General features: G+C 41.0%; 1 protein-coding gene across 1 annotated transcript in view; it reads left to right on the top strand.

The window, feature by feature from the left end:
• Positions 1-12,459, top strand: part of CLNK (cytokine dependent hematopoietic cell linker) — a 163,061-nt gene that overhangs the window by 136,295 nt on the left and 14,307 nt on the right. The window contains exons 17-18 of the mRNA XM_040237336.1: positions 4,537-4,670; positions 10,237-10,314. Coding sequence (XP_040093270.1) covers positions 4,537-4,670; positions 10,237-10,314 — 212 coding nt within the window. The remainder of the gene's footprint in view (positions 1-4,536; positions 4,671-10,236; positions 10,315-12,459) is intronic.

Genomic DNA, 12,459 nt, shown 5'->3' with positions numbered 1-12,459 from the left:
ATTAACTTTTGAGATGTTGGATGATTTCTTTATTTCAGTTTTTGTCCACTAAAGTTTTCTTTTTCTATCTGCCTTTTATAAATTTTTTGTCATACATGACTCTTTTCTTAGAAATTTTTTGTTAAATTTTATATGGGGTAAAGTTAAAATAGAGACATTACTTTGTCAACAAAGATCTGTCTAGTCAAGACTATGGTTTTTCCAGTAGTCATGTATGGATGTGAGTGTTGGAATATAAAAAAAGCTGAGTGCAGAAGAATTGATGCTTTTGAACTGTGGTGTTGGAGAAGACTCTTGAGAGTCCCTTGGACTGCAAGGAGATCCAACCAGTCCATCCTAAAAGAAATTAGTCCTGGGTGTTCAATGGAAGGACTGATGTTGAAGCTGAAACTCCAATACTTTGGCCACCTGATGCAAAGAGCTGACTCATTTGAAAAGACCCTGATGTTGGGAAAGACTGAAGGCAGGAGAAGGGGACGACAGAGGATGAGATGGTTGGATGGCATCACTGACTCAATGGACATGAGTTTGGGTGAACTCCAGGAGTTGGTGATGGACAGGGAGGCCTGGTGTGCTGCGGTTCATGGTGTTGCAAAGAGTCGGATAGGACTGAGTGACTGAACTGAACTGAAAGTTAAAATTTGCTAATAAATAGATGTGGAGAGCTGCTTAAAATAAAATGGTTTTATTATAAGTTTCAAGAAAAGCTCTAGAGCTGTTTCTTTATTACACTGTAACATTAGTAGTAGCATTCATTGAGTGACCAGTATGGGTCAGGCTCTGTGCTATATAAGAGATTTATATACATAAGCATTTTTAAATATTAGTAATTATTCATATCAATATGGTTCCATAAGTATTGATATCAGTATGGTTCTATTGATATCAGCTTTTAAATATTAGTAATTATTGATATCAGTATGATAACAGTATGTTTTATCCATACTATTTTCATTAGACTATCCTAATTTTCTTGACCACTTACCCATATTATCCCCAATGTTCTTCATTTACTCTGTGTCAACCTCTTATTAAATATATATATATATTTATTTATTTACTTATTTGGTTGCACAAATCGTTGTGGTCTTAGCTGTGGCACACAGAATCTTCAGTCTTCTTGTGGCAGGCAGGATCTTTAGTAGGGGCATGTCAACTCTTGCAGGGGACACAGGGGACTGGGTTTGATCCCTGGGTCAGGAAGATCCCCTAGAGAAGGAAATGGCAACCCACTCCAGTATTCTTGCCTGGAAAATCTCATAAACAGAGGAGCCTGGCAGGCTACAGTCCATGGGTTGTAGAGAGGGGAGTTGGACATGACCGAGCGCGTGCACACACACACACACACACACACACACACACACACACACTGAACTCTTAGTTGCAGCACATAGTTTCCTGACCAGGGATCGAACCCTGGTCTCCTGTATTGGGAGCAGAGTCTTAGCCACTGGACCATCAGAGAAGTCCTCAATCTCTTTATTAATGTGACTCTCCATTCTCCAGGTAGGAGAGTCCTATTTCCTGGGATTATAAAACGCAAATGCAGTGCTTTATGTAAAACTTTCCAAAGATGACCACCATTACTTTAGAACAAAGTCAACTAAATTCTTGTAGTGGAACTACATACTGGAAATTTCACTTGTTTATGAAGCAAAGATCCATCCAGGACTTCTGGTGAAATTACATGGCAAAGTTGTTTTTTTGTTTGTTTTGTCTAACTCATTCTCTGAACAGACGACAGGTGCACAGAGCTGTTTCCAAATGCTCTTTTTCAAGTAGGATTCTTAAATATTCAAGCAAGGCACTCAGAGTTGAAATACAATAAATCAGTTGCCACAATATCATGAAAAATTCATAATCACTGAACACATGTATGCTACACAAACTGATAGGAAATGCTGATAACAGTTATTTTCTTCTCTTAAGAACATTCTCACTGTTTCGATCCATGTTGAAAAGATAGTTATGGCTATTTAAATAATAAGTTTTCTTGTACTGCTTCATTAAAATTTAAGTGACCAAACACTTTTCTACAACAAACATTTGACACATGTATTTCCTATATTCTCAGACTCCACATTAAAAGTCACAATCCAAAAAAATAAAAATAAAAAAATAAAAAATAAATAAAAGTCACAATCCTTGGAATCCTCAAAATAGAACTTTCAATGTTTCAGGAGTACTCTGCTCTTCTTAGTAAACTTACAGAGAAATCCGGCATTTTGATGACAAAAAAGAAACAGAATAAATACACATATAACTTAAATGTTATAGTAACTGGTATATAAATGTTTGCTAATGTTTTATTTAGCATCTTGTCTTAAAAAACATAGTGTGAAAAGTATTCTATTCTTTCAAAGTTCTTGTTAAGCTACTGACCAGAATTATAACTTTTATGTTCTCTAGACTGGATTAAGATTAAATAACTTATAATTCTGCCTTCACATTAATAACTCCTTTTCCATTTTATATGTTATCATTGTCCAGAATTTTATTTTATTATGATGCTGTTTTCATGCTCTCAATGATTTGTTATTTTTATACAGTTAATTCTTGCTTTAAATTACTAACATTTATAAATATCTTTGTTAAGCATTCCTTCTAACAACTGACTTCTTCCTTGTGACCTTCAGTCAATTCAGTTCAGTCACTCAGTCATGTCCGACTCTTTGCGACCATATGGACTGCAGCATGCCAGGCCTCCCTGTCCATCACCAATTCCTGGGGCTTACTCAAACTCATGCCCATTAAGTCAGTGATGCCATCCAACCATCTCATCCTCTGTCATCCCCCACTCCTGCCTTCAATCTTTCCCAGCATCAGGGTCTTTTCCAATGAATCAGCTCTTTGCATCAGGTGACCAAAGTATTGGAGTTTCTGCTTCAACACCAGTCCTTCCAATGAACGCTCAGGATTGATTTCCTTTAGGATGGACTGGTTGGATCTCCTTGCAGTCCAAGGGACTCTCAAGAGTCTTCTCCAACACCACAGTTCAAAAGCATCAATTCTTCTGCACTCAGCTTTCCTTATAGTCCAACTCTCACATCTATACATGACCACTGGAAAAACCATAGCTTTGACTAGACGGTCCTTTGTTGGCAAAGTAATGTCTCTGCTTTTTAATATGCTGCCTAGGTTGGTCATAACTTTTCTTCCAAGGAGCAAGCATCTTTTAATTTCATGGCTGCAGTCACAATTTGCAATGATTTTGGAGCCCCCCAAAATAAAGTCTGCCACTGTTTCCACTGTTTCTCCATCTATTTTCCAAGAAGTGATGGAACCAGATGCCATGATCTTAGTTTTCTGAATACTGAGTTTTAAGCCAACTTTTTCACTCTTCTCTTTCTCTTTCATCAAGAGGCTCTTTAGTTCTTTGCTTTCTGCCGTAAATGTGGTGTCATCTGCATATCTGAGGTTATTGATATTGCCTTGTGACCTTAATTTCTTTTTCTTTTTTTCTTAATTTCTTGAAATTCATTTCTATTAGGTTTACTGGAATGACACAGTGAAAATATGTTGTTTTTATTGCAGTAGAGAATACACCACATCAAAACTTGACAAAGTGGTAATATCTTAAAGCTTAGGTGCCATGTGAAATCAAAACCCTTTCCAGAATTTTTTGTATTCTGTTACTATGAAATCCATTGGTCTATCTTCCCTTTTAAAAACTCTTACCCCCAAAAAAATAAATAAATAAAAAATAAAAATAAAAACTCTTACCCAGACATGATTTTGTAGCATCATAGATTAGTCACTTGGAAAACAGTGATTCACAGACCTGAGCAGATCTTTCCCACATTAACATATTTTATTACATAATATTTTTAAAAATCACATTTGTAAGTAATACCTCCAATCTCATCAGAAAAGTCCAACTGTGGATATGCTATTAAGTCACTGTGGCAGATACAAGTTTTTCCAAACTCCAGTTTGCACTTGAAAAGTCTAATTTTAAACTTGGCCACAAATACTGCCAGTTGTTTTCCATGAAGTGACAGGCTCACTTTGTTCATTTTTAGTAAAGCATCTGCCAAGCGCTCAATCTGAATAACCGTAATTTGTCTATTAGTCATTCTTTCAGGTTATAAAAGATGATCCATTAAAACAAAAAGTTATTCTTTTGCATTTTAAAACAAATGGTGTTTTCTCAGTTGGAAACAAGCTTGGCTTGTTTAAGAAACTAAGCAAAGTTCATTACAGCCAGGACAGCATGGACAGTAGAGGATGGATGAAGAAATAAGAAGAGGAAGATTATATAGGACCTTATTGACAGAAGTTTAAATATTTGGATTTTCATCCAGGTCATCATGGAAGGATGTGTACCACGGGTGTAGTAAAGTCAGAATTACATTTTTTGAAGGTGACTCCAGATGCCCTAGGGAGACAGGGACAAAATCTGAAGCAAGAGAACAGTCCAGAGGAGACTGCTCTCAAGAGTGAGATGATGGTGGTAGAGGCTAAGTTGCCATAGACATCGGAGGGAGTGATGGGTTCCAGCACAGTCATATTTAAACGTGAATTTACTTTTCCCAGATCATAAAGAAAGCATGCCATCCTATGCTCCTCAGAGATGTCAGTCTCCAGCCGGCTCTGGCCCTCAGGAAAATCCACTACTTCATAAAATCACAAGCAGGAAGAAACCCTTCCCTGCAAGGTCTGATGGCAAGGTAAAACAGACACTTCCTACAGCACTTTTCTAGATGACATTAGCACCTAAAGAGGGGAAGATCCTCTGGAGAATGGAATGGCAACCCTCTCCAGTATTCTTGCCTGGAGAATCCCATGGACAGAGGAGCCTGGTGGGCTACAGACCATGGGATCACAAAGAGTTGGACATGACTGAACTAACTGAGCATGCACACAGCACCTAAAGAGAGCTTTCTTGAACAATGCCTAAAAAGGAGATCATTATGGTTGACTCTGAGATTTCCCTTCTGGCTATATATTATTGGGGGTTAATATTTTTAAAAATATTTTGTTGTATAACACTGCATCTTGCCATTTCACTAAAATTTTCAACTTGCATATTTCCATATTCTTAAAGTGCTTTTGTAAAATTTAATCCAAAAAATAGAGATATTTAGAACTGTGTTGTATGTGTATTGGTTGTTCAGTAGTGTTTTACAATTGATGAAGATTTACATATTGCAACTGTTTTTCCAACAAAAGATTCACAAGTTGTATGCTCATTTCATGTGAACAGTTCAGCAAGCATTTGCTGAGCACTTATTCTATACCAGACAACGTGCTAGAAGTTATGCTCTCTGCCCCAGGGGAGATGTAAAAAGGGGCAGAGATGCAAACAGATGTAATAGTAGATAGATTCTTGCTTGTCCTTCATCTATTTCCTGCTTTCTTTCTAAAATATTCTCCATTCCCACAACCAGTTCTTCTCAAGCCATGCTGCACTCATATTCACCTATATGGGGGGATAAAACTTTCTTTTAGTTTCTACCCTCTTCCCTCCATCATGCTGCAACATTAAATTAAAGTTTCTTTCATGATAAGGTACAGAAGGACATGTTCCTTCTGGGTCTCCATTCCAGAGCTTCATAGGCTAAGAGTTCTGCTACAGAGCTTGAAAAGATTTTAAGCAGGAGCAGAGCACATAGAATATCTCTAGTCAGTTCACTTCAGTTCAGTCGCTTAGTCATGTCCTACGCTTTGTGACCTCATGGTAACTGCAGCAGGCTTCCCTGTCCATCACCAGCTCCTGGAGATCGCTGACTCGTGTCCATTGAATTGGTGATGCCATCCACCCATCTCATCTCCTGTCGTTCCCTTCTCCTGGGGACCAATCTTCCTGAGGAAGATTGAAGATCTTTCCCAGCATCAGAGTCTTTTCTAAAGAGTCAGTTCTTCACATCAGGTGGCCAAAGTATTGGAGTTTCAGCTTCCACATCTGTCCTTCCAATGAATATTCAGGACTGATTTCCTTTAGGATGGACTGGTTTGATCTCCTTGCTGTCCAAGGGACTCTCAAGAGTCTTCTCCAACACCACAGTTGAAAAGCATCAATTCTTTGGTACTCAGCCTTCTTCACAATCCAACTCTCACATCCACACATGACTACTGGAACAATTGCTCATATTCCTGCAATGTTCCAAGTGCCATTGGTTGTCCTTATACTTAGTGTTAATTTTGACCTTAATTCTAAAAGAAGTCTCATATTCCTAAGTTTGACTTTGTGCATAGTTTGCACATGGTATGCACATAGAAATGTTTGTACATGGCTCTTCTATTGCCCCATCTTACATACCTGGCTTTCTTTTCATCATCTCCTTCATAAGCACTGGAATCCCAGAGTCCTACCTAGGTATCTATCCAAAAATTACACCCCTCCCAGAACCTGGATTCTTTAGGCATGGGAGAGGCTTGCACTAAACCAGGATTTCCCTGATTTCAACTATTTGAATGCATGTTTATGATCTGTGGCCTATCGGTATATTATCTATAATAATGTTAAACTTAGTAATATCTTTTAACTTTTTTTTTCATTTTACATCACTGCTCTATTAAACCAGTATTACATACACACACAGAAAGTAATCTTAAAACTAACCATGACATTCTACTTCTAGGTATACACCCAAAGAAATGAAAGCAAGGACTCAAACAAATTTTTGTACATTCATGATGACAGCAGCATTATTTACAATAGCTGTGAAGCATAAACAGCCCAAATGTTTATTAACAAATAAATGGGTAAATGAAATAAAGTAACATTATTCAGTTGTACTTTGGCCACCTCATGCGAAGAGTTGACTCATTGGAAAAGACTCTGATGCTGGGAGGGATTGGGGGCAGTAGGAGAAGGGGACGACCGAGGATGGGATGGCTAGATGGCATCACAGACTCGATGGACATGAGTCTGGGTGAACTCCGGGAGATGGTGATGGACAGGGAGGCCTGGCGTGCTGTGATTCATGGGGCCGCAAAGAGTCGGACACGACTGAGCGACTGAACTGAACTGAATTCAGTTGTAAAAAGGAATGAAATCCTGACGTGTTACAAAATAGATGAACCTTAAAAACATAACACTAAGTGAAATAAGCCAGACATAAAAAGACCAGTATAGAGTCTACTTATAGAATAAGTAAGTTCATAGAGGCAGAAAGCAGCGTGGTGGTTGCCAGTGGAGTTACTGTTGAATGTGTGGAGTGTTTCAGTTCGGTATGATGAAAACGTTTTGGAGCGGGATAGCATGATGGCTGCCAAGCCATGTGAATGTGCTCAGTCATTGCATTGTACACTTGAAAGTGGCTACACGGTAAATCATATGTTGTGTATAGGGGCTTCCCAGGTGACACAGCGGTAAAGAACCTACCTCCAGTGCAGGAGATGAAGGAGACTTGGGTTCCATCCCTGCGTCGGGAAGATCTCCTGAAGGAGGAAGCAACAACTCACTCCAGTATTCTTGCCCATGAGATCCCACGGACTGTAGCCCACCAGGCTCCTCTGTCCACGGGATCACAAAGAGTCAGAAACAACCGAGCACACACACATGGTGTGTATATTTTATCACATCTTTAAAAAAAATTCATTTTAGCTCAAACAAAACAAGGCGATTATATTGTAGTAGGAGGCCATCACTCACGAATGGACCTCAGCATAAGGAGAGATTAGGGATGCCAAAACAAGAGACTTCCCTGGTGGTCCAGGGTTTAAGACTGCACTTCCAGTTTGATCTCTGGTCGGTGAACTAGGGCACAGGTTTGATCTCTGGTCGGTGAACTAGGGTCCCACATGCTGTGCAGCATGGCCAAAAAATAAATAAATAGATACATGAAAAATAAATAAATATAATCCATCCATTTAAAAAGTCTAGATATTTTTTAAAAAATAAAAGAAATGTCATTAAGCACCAAAATGAAGCATCCCTGTTGGATTATTCAGAGGGCTGAAAAGAAAAGTGAAAGGGGCCCATCTCTCCCTCCAGGTCATTCAGAATTGCCTCACACTGTTTGAACAGCACCTAAACACACCAGCTCACACTCATGATCACACCTGGAGAACTACAGAGTTATGAAATCTCTAATAGCCATTCCTTCTCCAGGGGCTCTTCCCAACCCAGGAGTCTCTTCAAACCCAGGTCTCCCACATTGCAGGAGGATTCTCTACCAACTGAGCCACCAGGGAACCCCAAGAACACTGGAGTGGGTAGCCTATCCTTCTCCAGGGATCTTCCCAACCCAGGGATTGAACTGGGGTTTCCTGCATTGCAGGCAGATTCTTTACCAACTGAGCTAGCAGGGAAGAAGTAGCTCCAGCTTCAACTAACAAATAAAACCAGAGTAGAAGCAGCATAGCATGACTGAGCCCTGCCAGGCTCCCAGACTGGCAGAGAAGCTCCCCAGGAGCAACAGACATTTCTCAGCACAGAGAGCTCCCTCTTCCACAGGGAAGTGGGGTTCTGGGCTGCCCTTTGTTCTGGAACCTGGTACCTGACTTTGCTGGAGGGGAGCAGGTCCTACCTCTGGACCTTCCAGCACACACCCACCCCTGGCAGTAGGGACTAGGTAAAGGGATTCATTCCAAAGGATGCCTCAAGTAAGAGGTGACTTTGCCCCCAAGCTTGATGGAAGACAATGGCAGAACCAGGGAGGAGGAGGAGTGAGGAGCCTAAACAGATTCCAGGCAATGAGGCTAGCTCATGTCAAGCCCTGAAACCATGTGTGTCCAGACAAGAGCAAGCACAGCTGGCTGGCCAGGCCCTCGTCCTCAGATCTGGTGGGGGCAAGAAGTGAGGGGGGAGAGTCAGGGGGAAGCTAGCCCATGCCTTTCCCAGTCAGTGATGCTCACATGTGCTTGGTGAACCCATCATTGCAAGATCAGGTTTGTGCTGGGAGGACCAGGGATTTTGAAGACCAAAGATTTGATGTCACATCCCTAGTTCTTGCCACATGGAACAGAAATTGACTTCCTAAGCCTCCACTGTCGTAACAGTGTCTGCCCTGCAGGATTCTTGTGGCCATGGACTGGGATAAGAATGAGGGAGGGCCTTGGAGATGTTGCACTCATGGAAAGGGTTATTTAATATTATTATCCTCGGAACTCAGTAAAGGCATTGCAGATCCATGGCACATCTCCCTGACTGCCCTACCTTCTCTCTGATGCGGTGGATTTTATAATCAAAAGAAATACATTTGTTTAAATATGATACCATGGCACAGAGAGAAAGCCAGACAGACTTAGGGTTCAAATCCCAGTCCTACCACAGGTGAGTTTAGGCAATTGACATAAAGATGCTCTCAGGACTTCCCCGGTAGTCGAGTGGTTGAGAGTCCACCTGCCGATGCAGGAGACATGGGTTCGATCCCTGGTCCGGGAGGATTCCACATGCCACAGCACATGTGCTACAGGTACTGAAGCTAGCGTGCCCTAGAGTCTACGCTCTGCAACAAGAGAAGCCACCGAATGAGACGCTTTCAAACTGCAACTAGAGAGTAGCCTCTGCGCGCTGTAACTAGAGAAAGTCCACGCAGCAACAAAGACCCAGTGCAGCCAAAAATAAATAAATAAATGAATAAACAATTTTTAAATAAAAATTTTAAAATAAAATTAAAATTGTTTTAATTAGTTATCTTTCCCTTTCCCCTTTAATTCTCTTTCCCTCCCCTGCTGTTTTTATGGTGACTAGGGCCTCGTAGGCATCAAAAATAACATACATCCCACCTCAATAAGCTTCAGCAGGTACAGGTTCAGAAAGCATTGATGATAAAGGGTTCGTTATCCATTTTGAGTTTGGTGCCAAAACACCTTTCTCAGTAGATGGAGTAACGTTTCTGGTTACTTTCAATGACAGATCTGTCATGTCAATTTTACAATTCCTAAACTGCTGTTACTTTGTCTGTGTCCATCTCAAGATCAAGATAGGCAGTTTTTACTGCATATTTGCTATAAATTCAACTGTGATCGGTCACTGAGTGTGTGTTCAGTCACTCAGTCATATCCGACTCTTTGCGGCCGTGTAGACTGTAACTTGCCAAGCTCCTCTGTCCGTGGAATTTTCCAGACAAAACTGGAGTGGGTTACCATTTCCTACTCTAGGTGCTCTTCCCAACCCAGGGATAGAAACCACATCGCTTACATCTCCTGCACTGGCAGGCAGGTTCTTTACCACTGTGCCACCTGGGAAGCCCCATGATTTGGCACTGGCGGGACAAAAGCAAACTTTAATTAACAATCCTTCCCTTTGACCCTAAAACATTCACCATTTCACGTGTACTGCAGGATGTCCAGCACAACGAATGGTACATCGGAGAATACAGTCGCCAGGCAGCGGAAGAAGCGTTACTGAAGGAGAACAAGGTAACGGCTTCTCCAGGGCATGTTGGCATTGTTTCTGTAGTCATCCTAGAGTTTTCTGCCCATAGGTCATAGGCTGTAATTTCTCACTGCTGGGGAGGTTGTCACTGAAAACGGGTTTTCAAATAGTTTAAATTTGAGACTTGGTTGTACCACTTAACAGCTGTGTGACTTTCTCAAGTTCCTGCTGCTGCTACTGCTGCTAAGTCGCTTCAGTCGTGTCCGACTCTGTGCGACCCCATAGACGGCAGCCCACCAGGCTCCGCTGTCCCTGGAATTCTCCAGGCAAGAACACTGGAGTGGGTTGCCATTTCCTTCTCCAGTGCATAAAAGTGAAAAGTGAAAGTGAAGTCGCTCAGTCGTGTCCGACTCCTAGCGACCCCGTGGACTGCAGCCTACCAGGCTCCTCTGTCCATGGGATTTTCCAGGCAAGAGTACTGGAGTGGGGTGCCATTGCCTTAACATCTGTAAATGCAGGTTTCTTTATTTGTTAAATGAAAATAGTAAAATCAACCCTAAGGATCTATTTTGGAGACCAAATGTGGAGGTTAGGGTAGGAACGGAGGCTGCAATGGAAGGTGCTTTCCTTCTGCTTTGTTCAAGATTCATGTCCTTTCTATAAGTCTGCCCAAGGTATGGTTGGCTTTTTACATCTCACTTCTTTAAGAAATAACAGGGATGATAAATGCTGAAATAGTCAGGATGTGATAGATCATGCTGTAGTAACAAATAGCCCCAAGATATCAGTTGCTTAGCATAACAGAACTGTATCTGTTTCTTGAGCTTCATGCTCAAGACAGGTTTGGGTGGGTAGACCCAGACGGCTAGAGGCTCCATCTGAGTGTATGCTCACACCAATCACACACTGGCTTTCAACACATTCTCTCAAACACAGTATGCTGCATCTCTGCTCACATTTCATTGGCCAGACTGAACCACATGACCAGACTCAACTGCAAAAGAAGTGGAAATGTGTGAAAAAAAAAAAGTTCCAAAGCTACATGGGATCAAAACAAGAGAGGACTTGGGATAACTGTGATCAGATCAAATCACTACTATAAGAATCATCACAAATAGAAAATAGTTGTTAGGCAACTATCTCTACTATGTGCCAAGAATTAGAATAGATTGTTTAGAAGTGACAGGAAGGCTCTCAGGACCAATGGAATATCAAAACTTACCTCAGCTAACCATTGTTGAGTGAGGAAATACAAAAATGGATGAGTTATTTAATTAGTGGATGGGTGAATAAATGACAGGTCCCCAATAAACTTTAATACAATTTAGCTCTCAGAATTGATATCATTAAATTATTAATACATATTATATATAATTATATTATATAATAATATATTGCTATCAAACTACTAAGTTAATTATATGTAAGTTGCTAGGGTAAACAGAATAATGCTCCTCCCACCACAATATATCCACTTTCTAATCCCCAATATCTGTGTCTCTGTCACCTTATATGGAAAAAAAAAATTGCAGATGGAATTAAGTTTGGAATCTTGAGATAGGGAAATTATTCTGGATTATCAGGGAAGGTTGACTATAATCACAAGGGTCCTCATAAGAGGGAGACAGGAGGCTGAGAGTCAGCCCTAGAGAGCCATAAGGCAAGCACTGGGGGCAGCTTCTAGAAGCTGGAAAAGGCAAGAAAATACATTCTCCCCTAGAATCTCTAGAAGGAACACAGCCCTGCTGGCACCTTGATTTAAATCCAGTGAGTACCATATCAGACTTCAATCCACAGAACTGTAAGAGAATATATGTGTGTGTTAGGCCATTGAGTTCATTCAAATTTGTTATAGTAATAGTACATCTGATAACAAAGTATCTTGAACGTATTAGGAATTAGCAAAACTATCTCATTCTCTAGATAAGGAAACCAAGGGTAAGGTTTCAATTACAAAGTGGAGAAAGTGCCAGAACCTGTATTAAAGATCAGTGCTGTCTTCAAAAGATCACAGCAGCCTCTAGGAGCCACTGTAGTTCTTTATTTTCGAAAAGGGACTACAAAGGACTCATAGGTGGCTGGGTGGCGCTTGCCTCGAGGACTCTGCCTTCCCTCTCCCCGAGGAATCCCACACACGGCTGACCTCTGCTGCGTCTAATGGTGGCATGGTCGTGCCCGCTCCAATCCTG

Source organism: Oryx dammah, unplaced genomic scaffold (genome assembly GCF_014754425.2).
Source record: "Oryx dammah isolate SB20612 unplaced genomic scaffold, SCBI_Odam_1.1 HiC_scaffold_3, whole genome shotgun sequence".
NCBI classification, from domain to species: domain Eukaryota; kingdom Metazoa; phylum Chordata; class Mammalia; order Artiodactyla; family Bovidae; genus Oryx; species Oryx dammah.
This window is presented reverse-complemented; position numbering and strand designations above follow the sequence as displayed.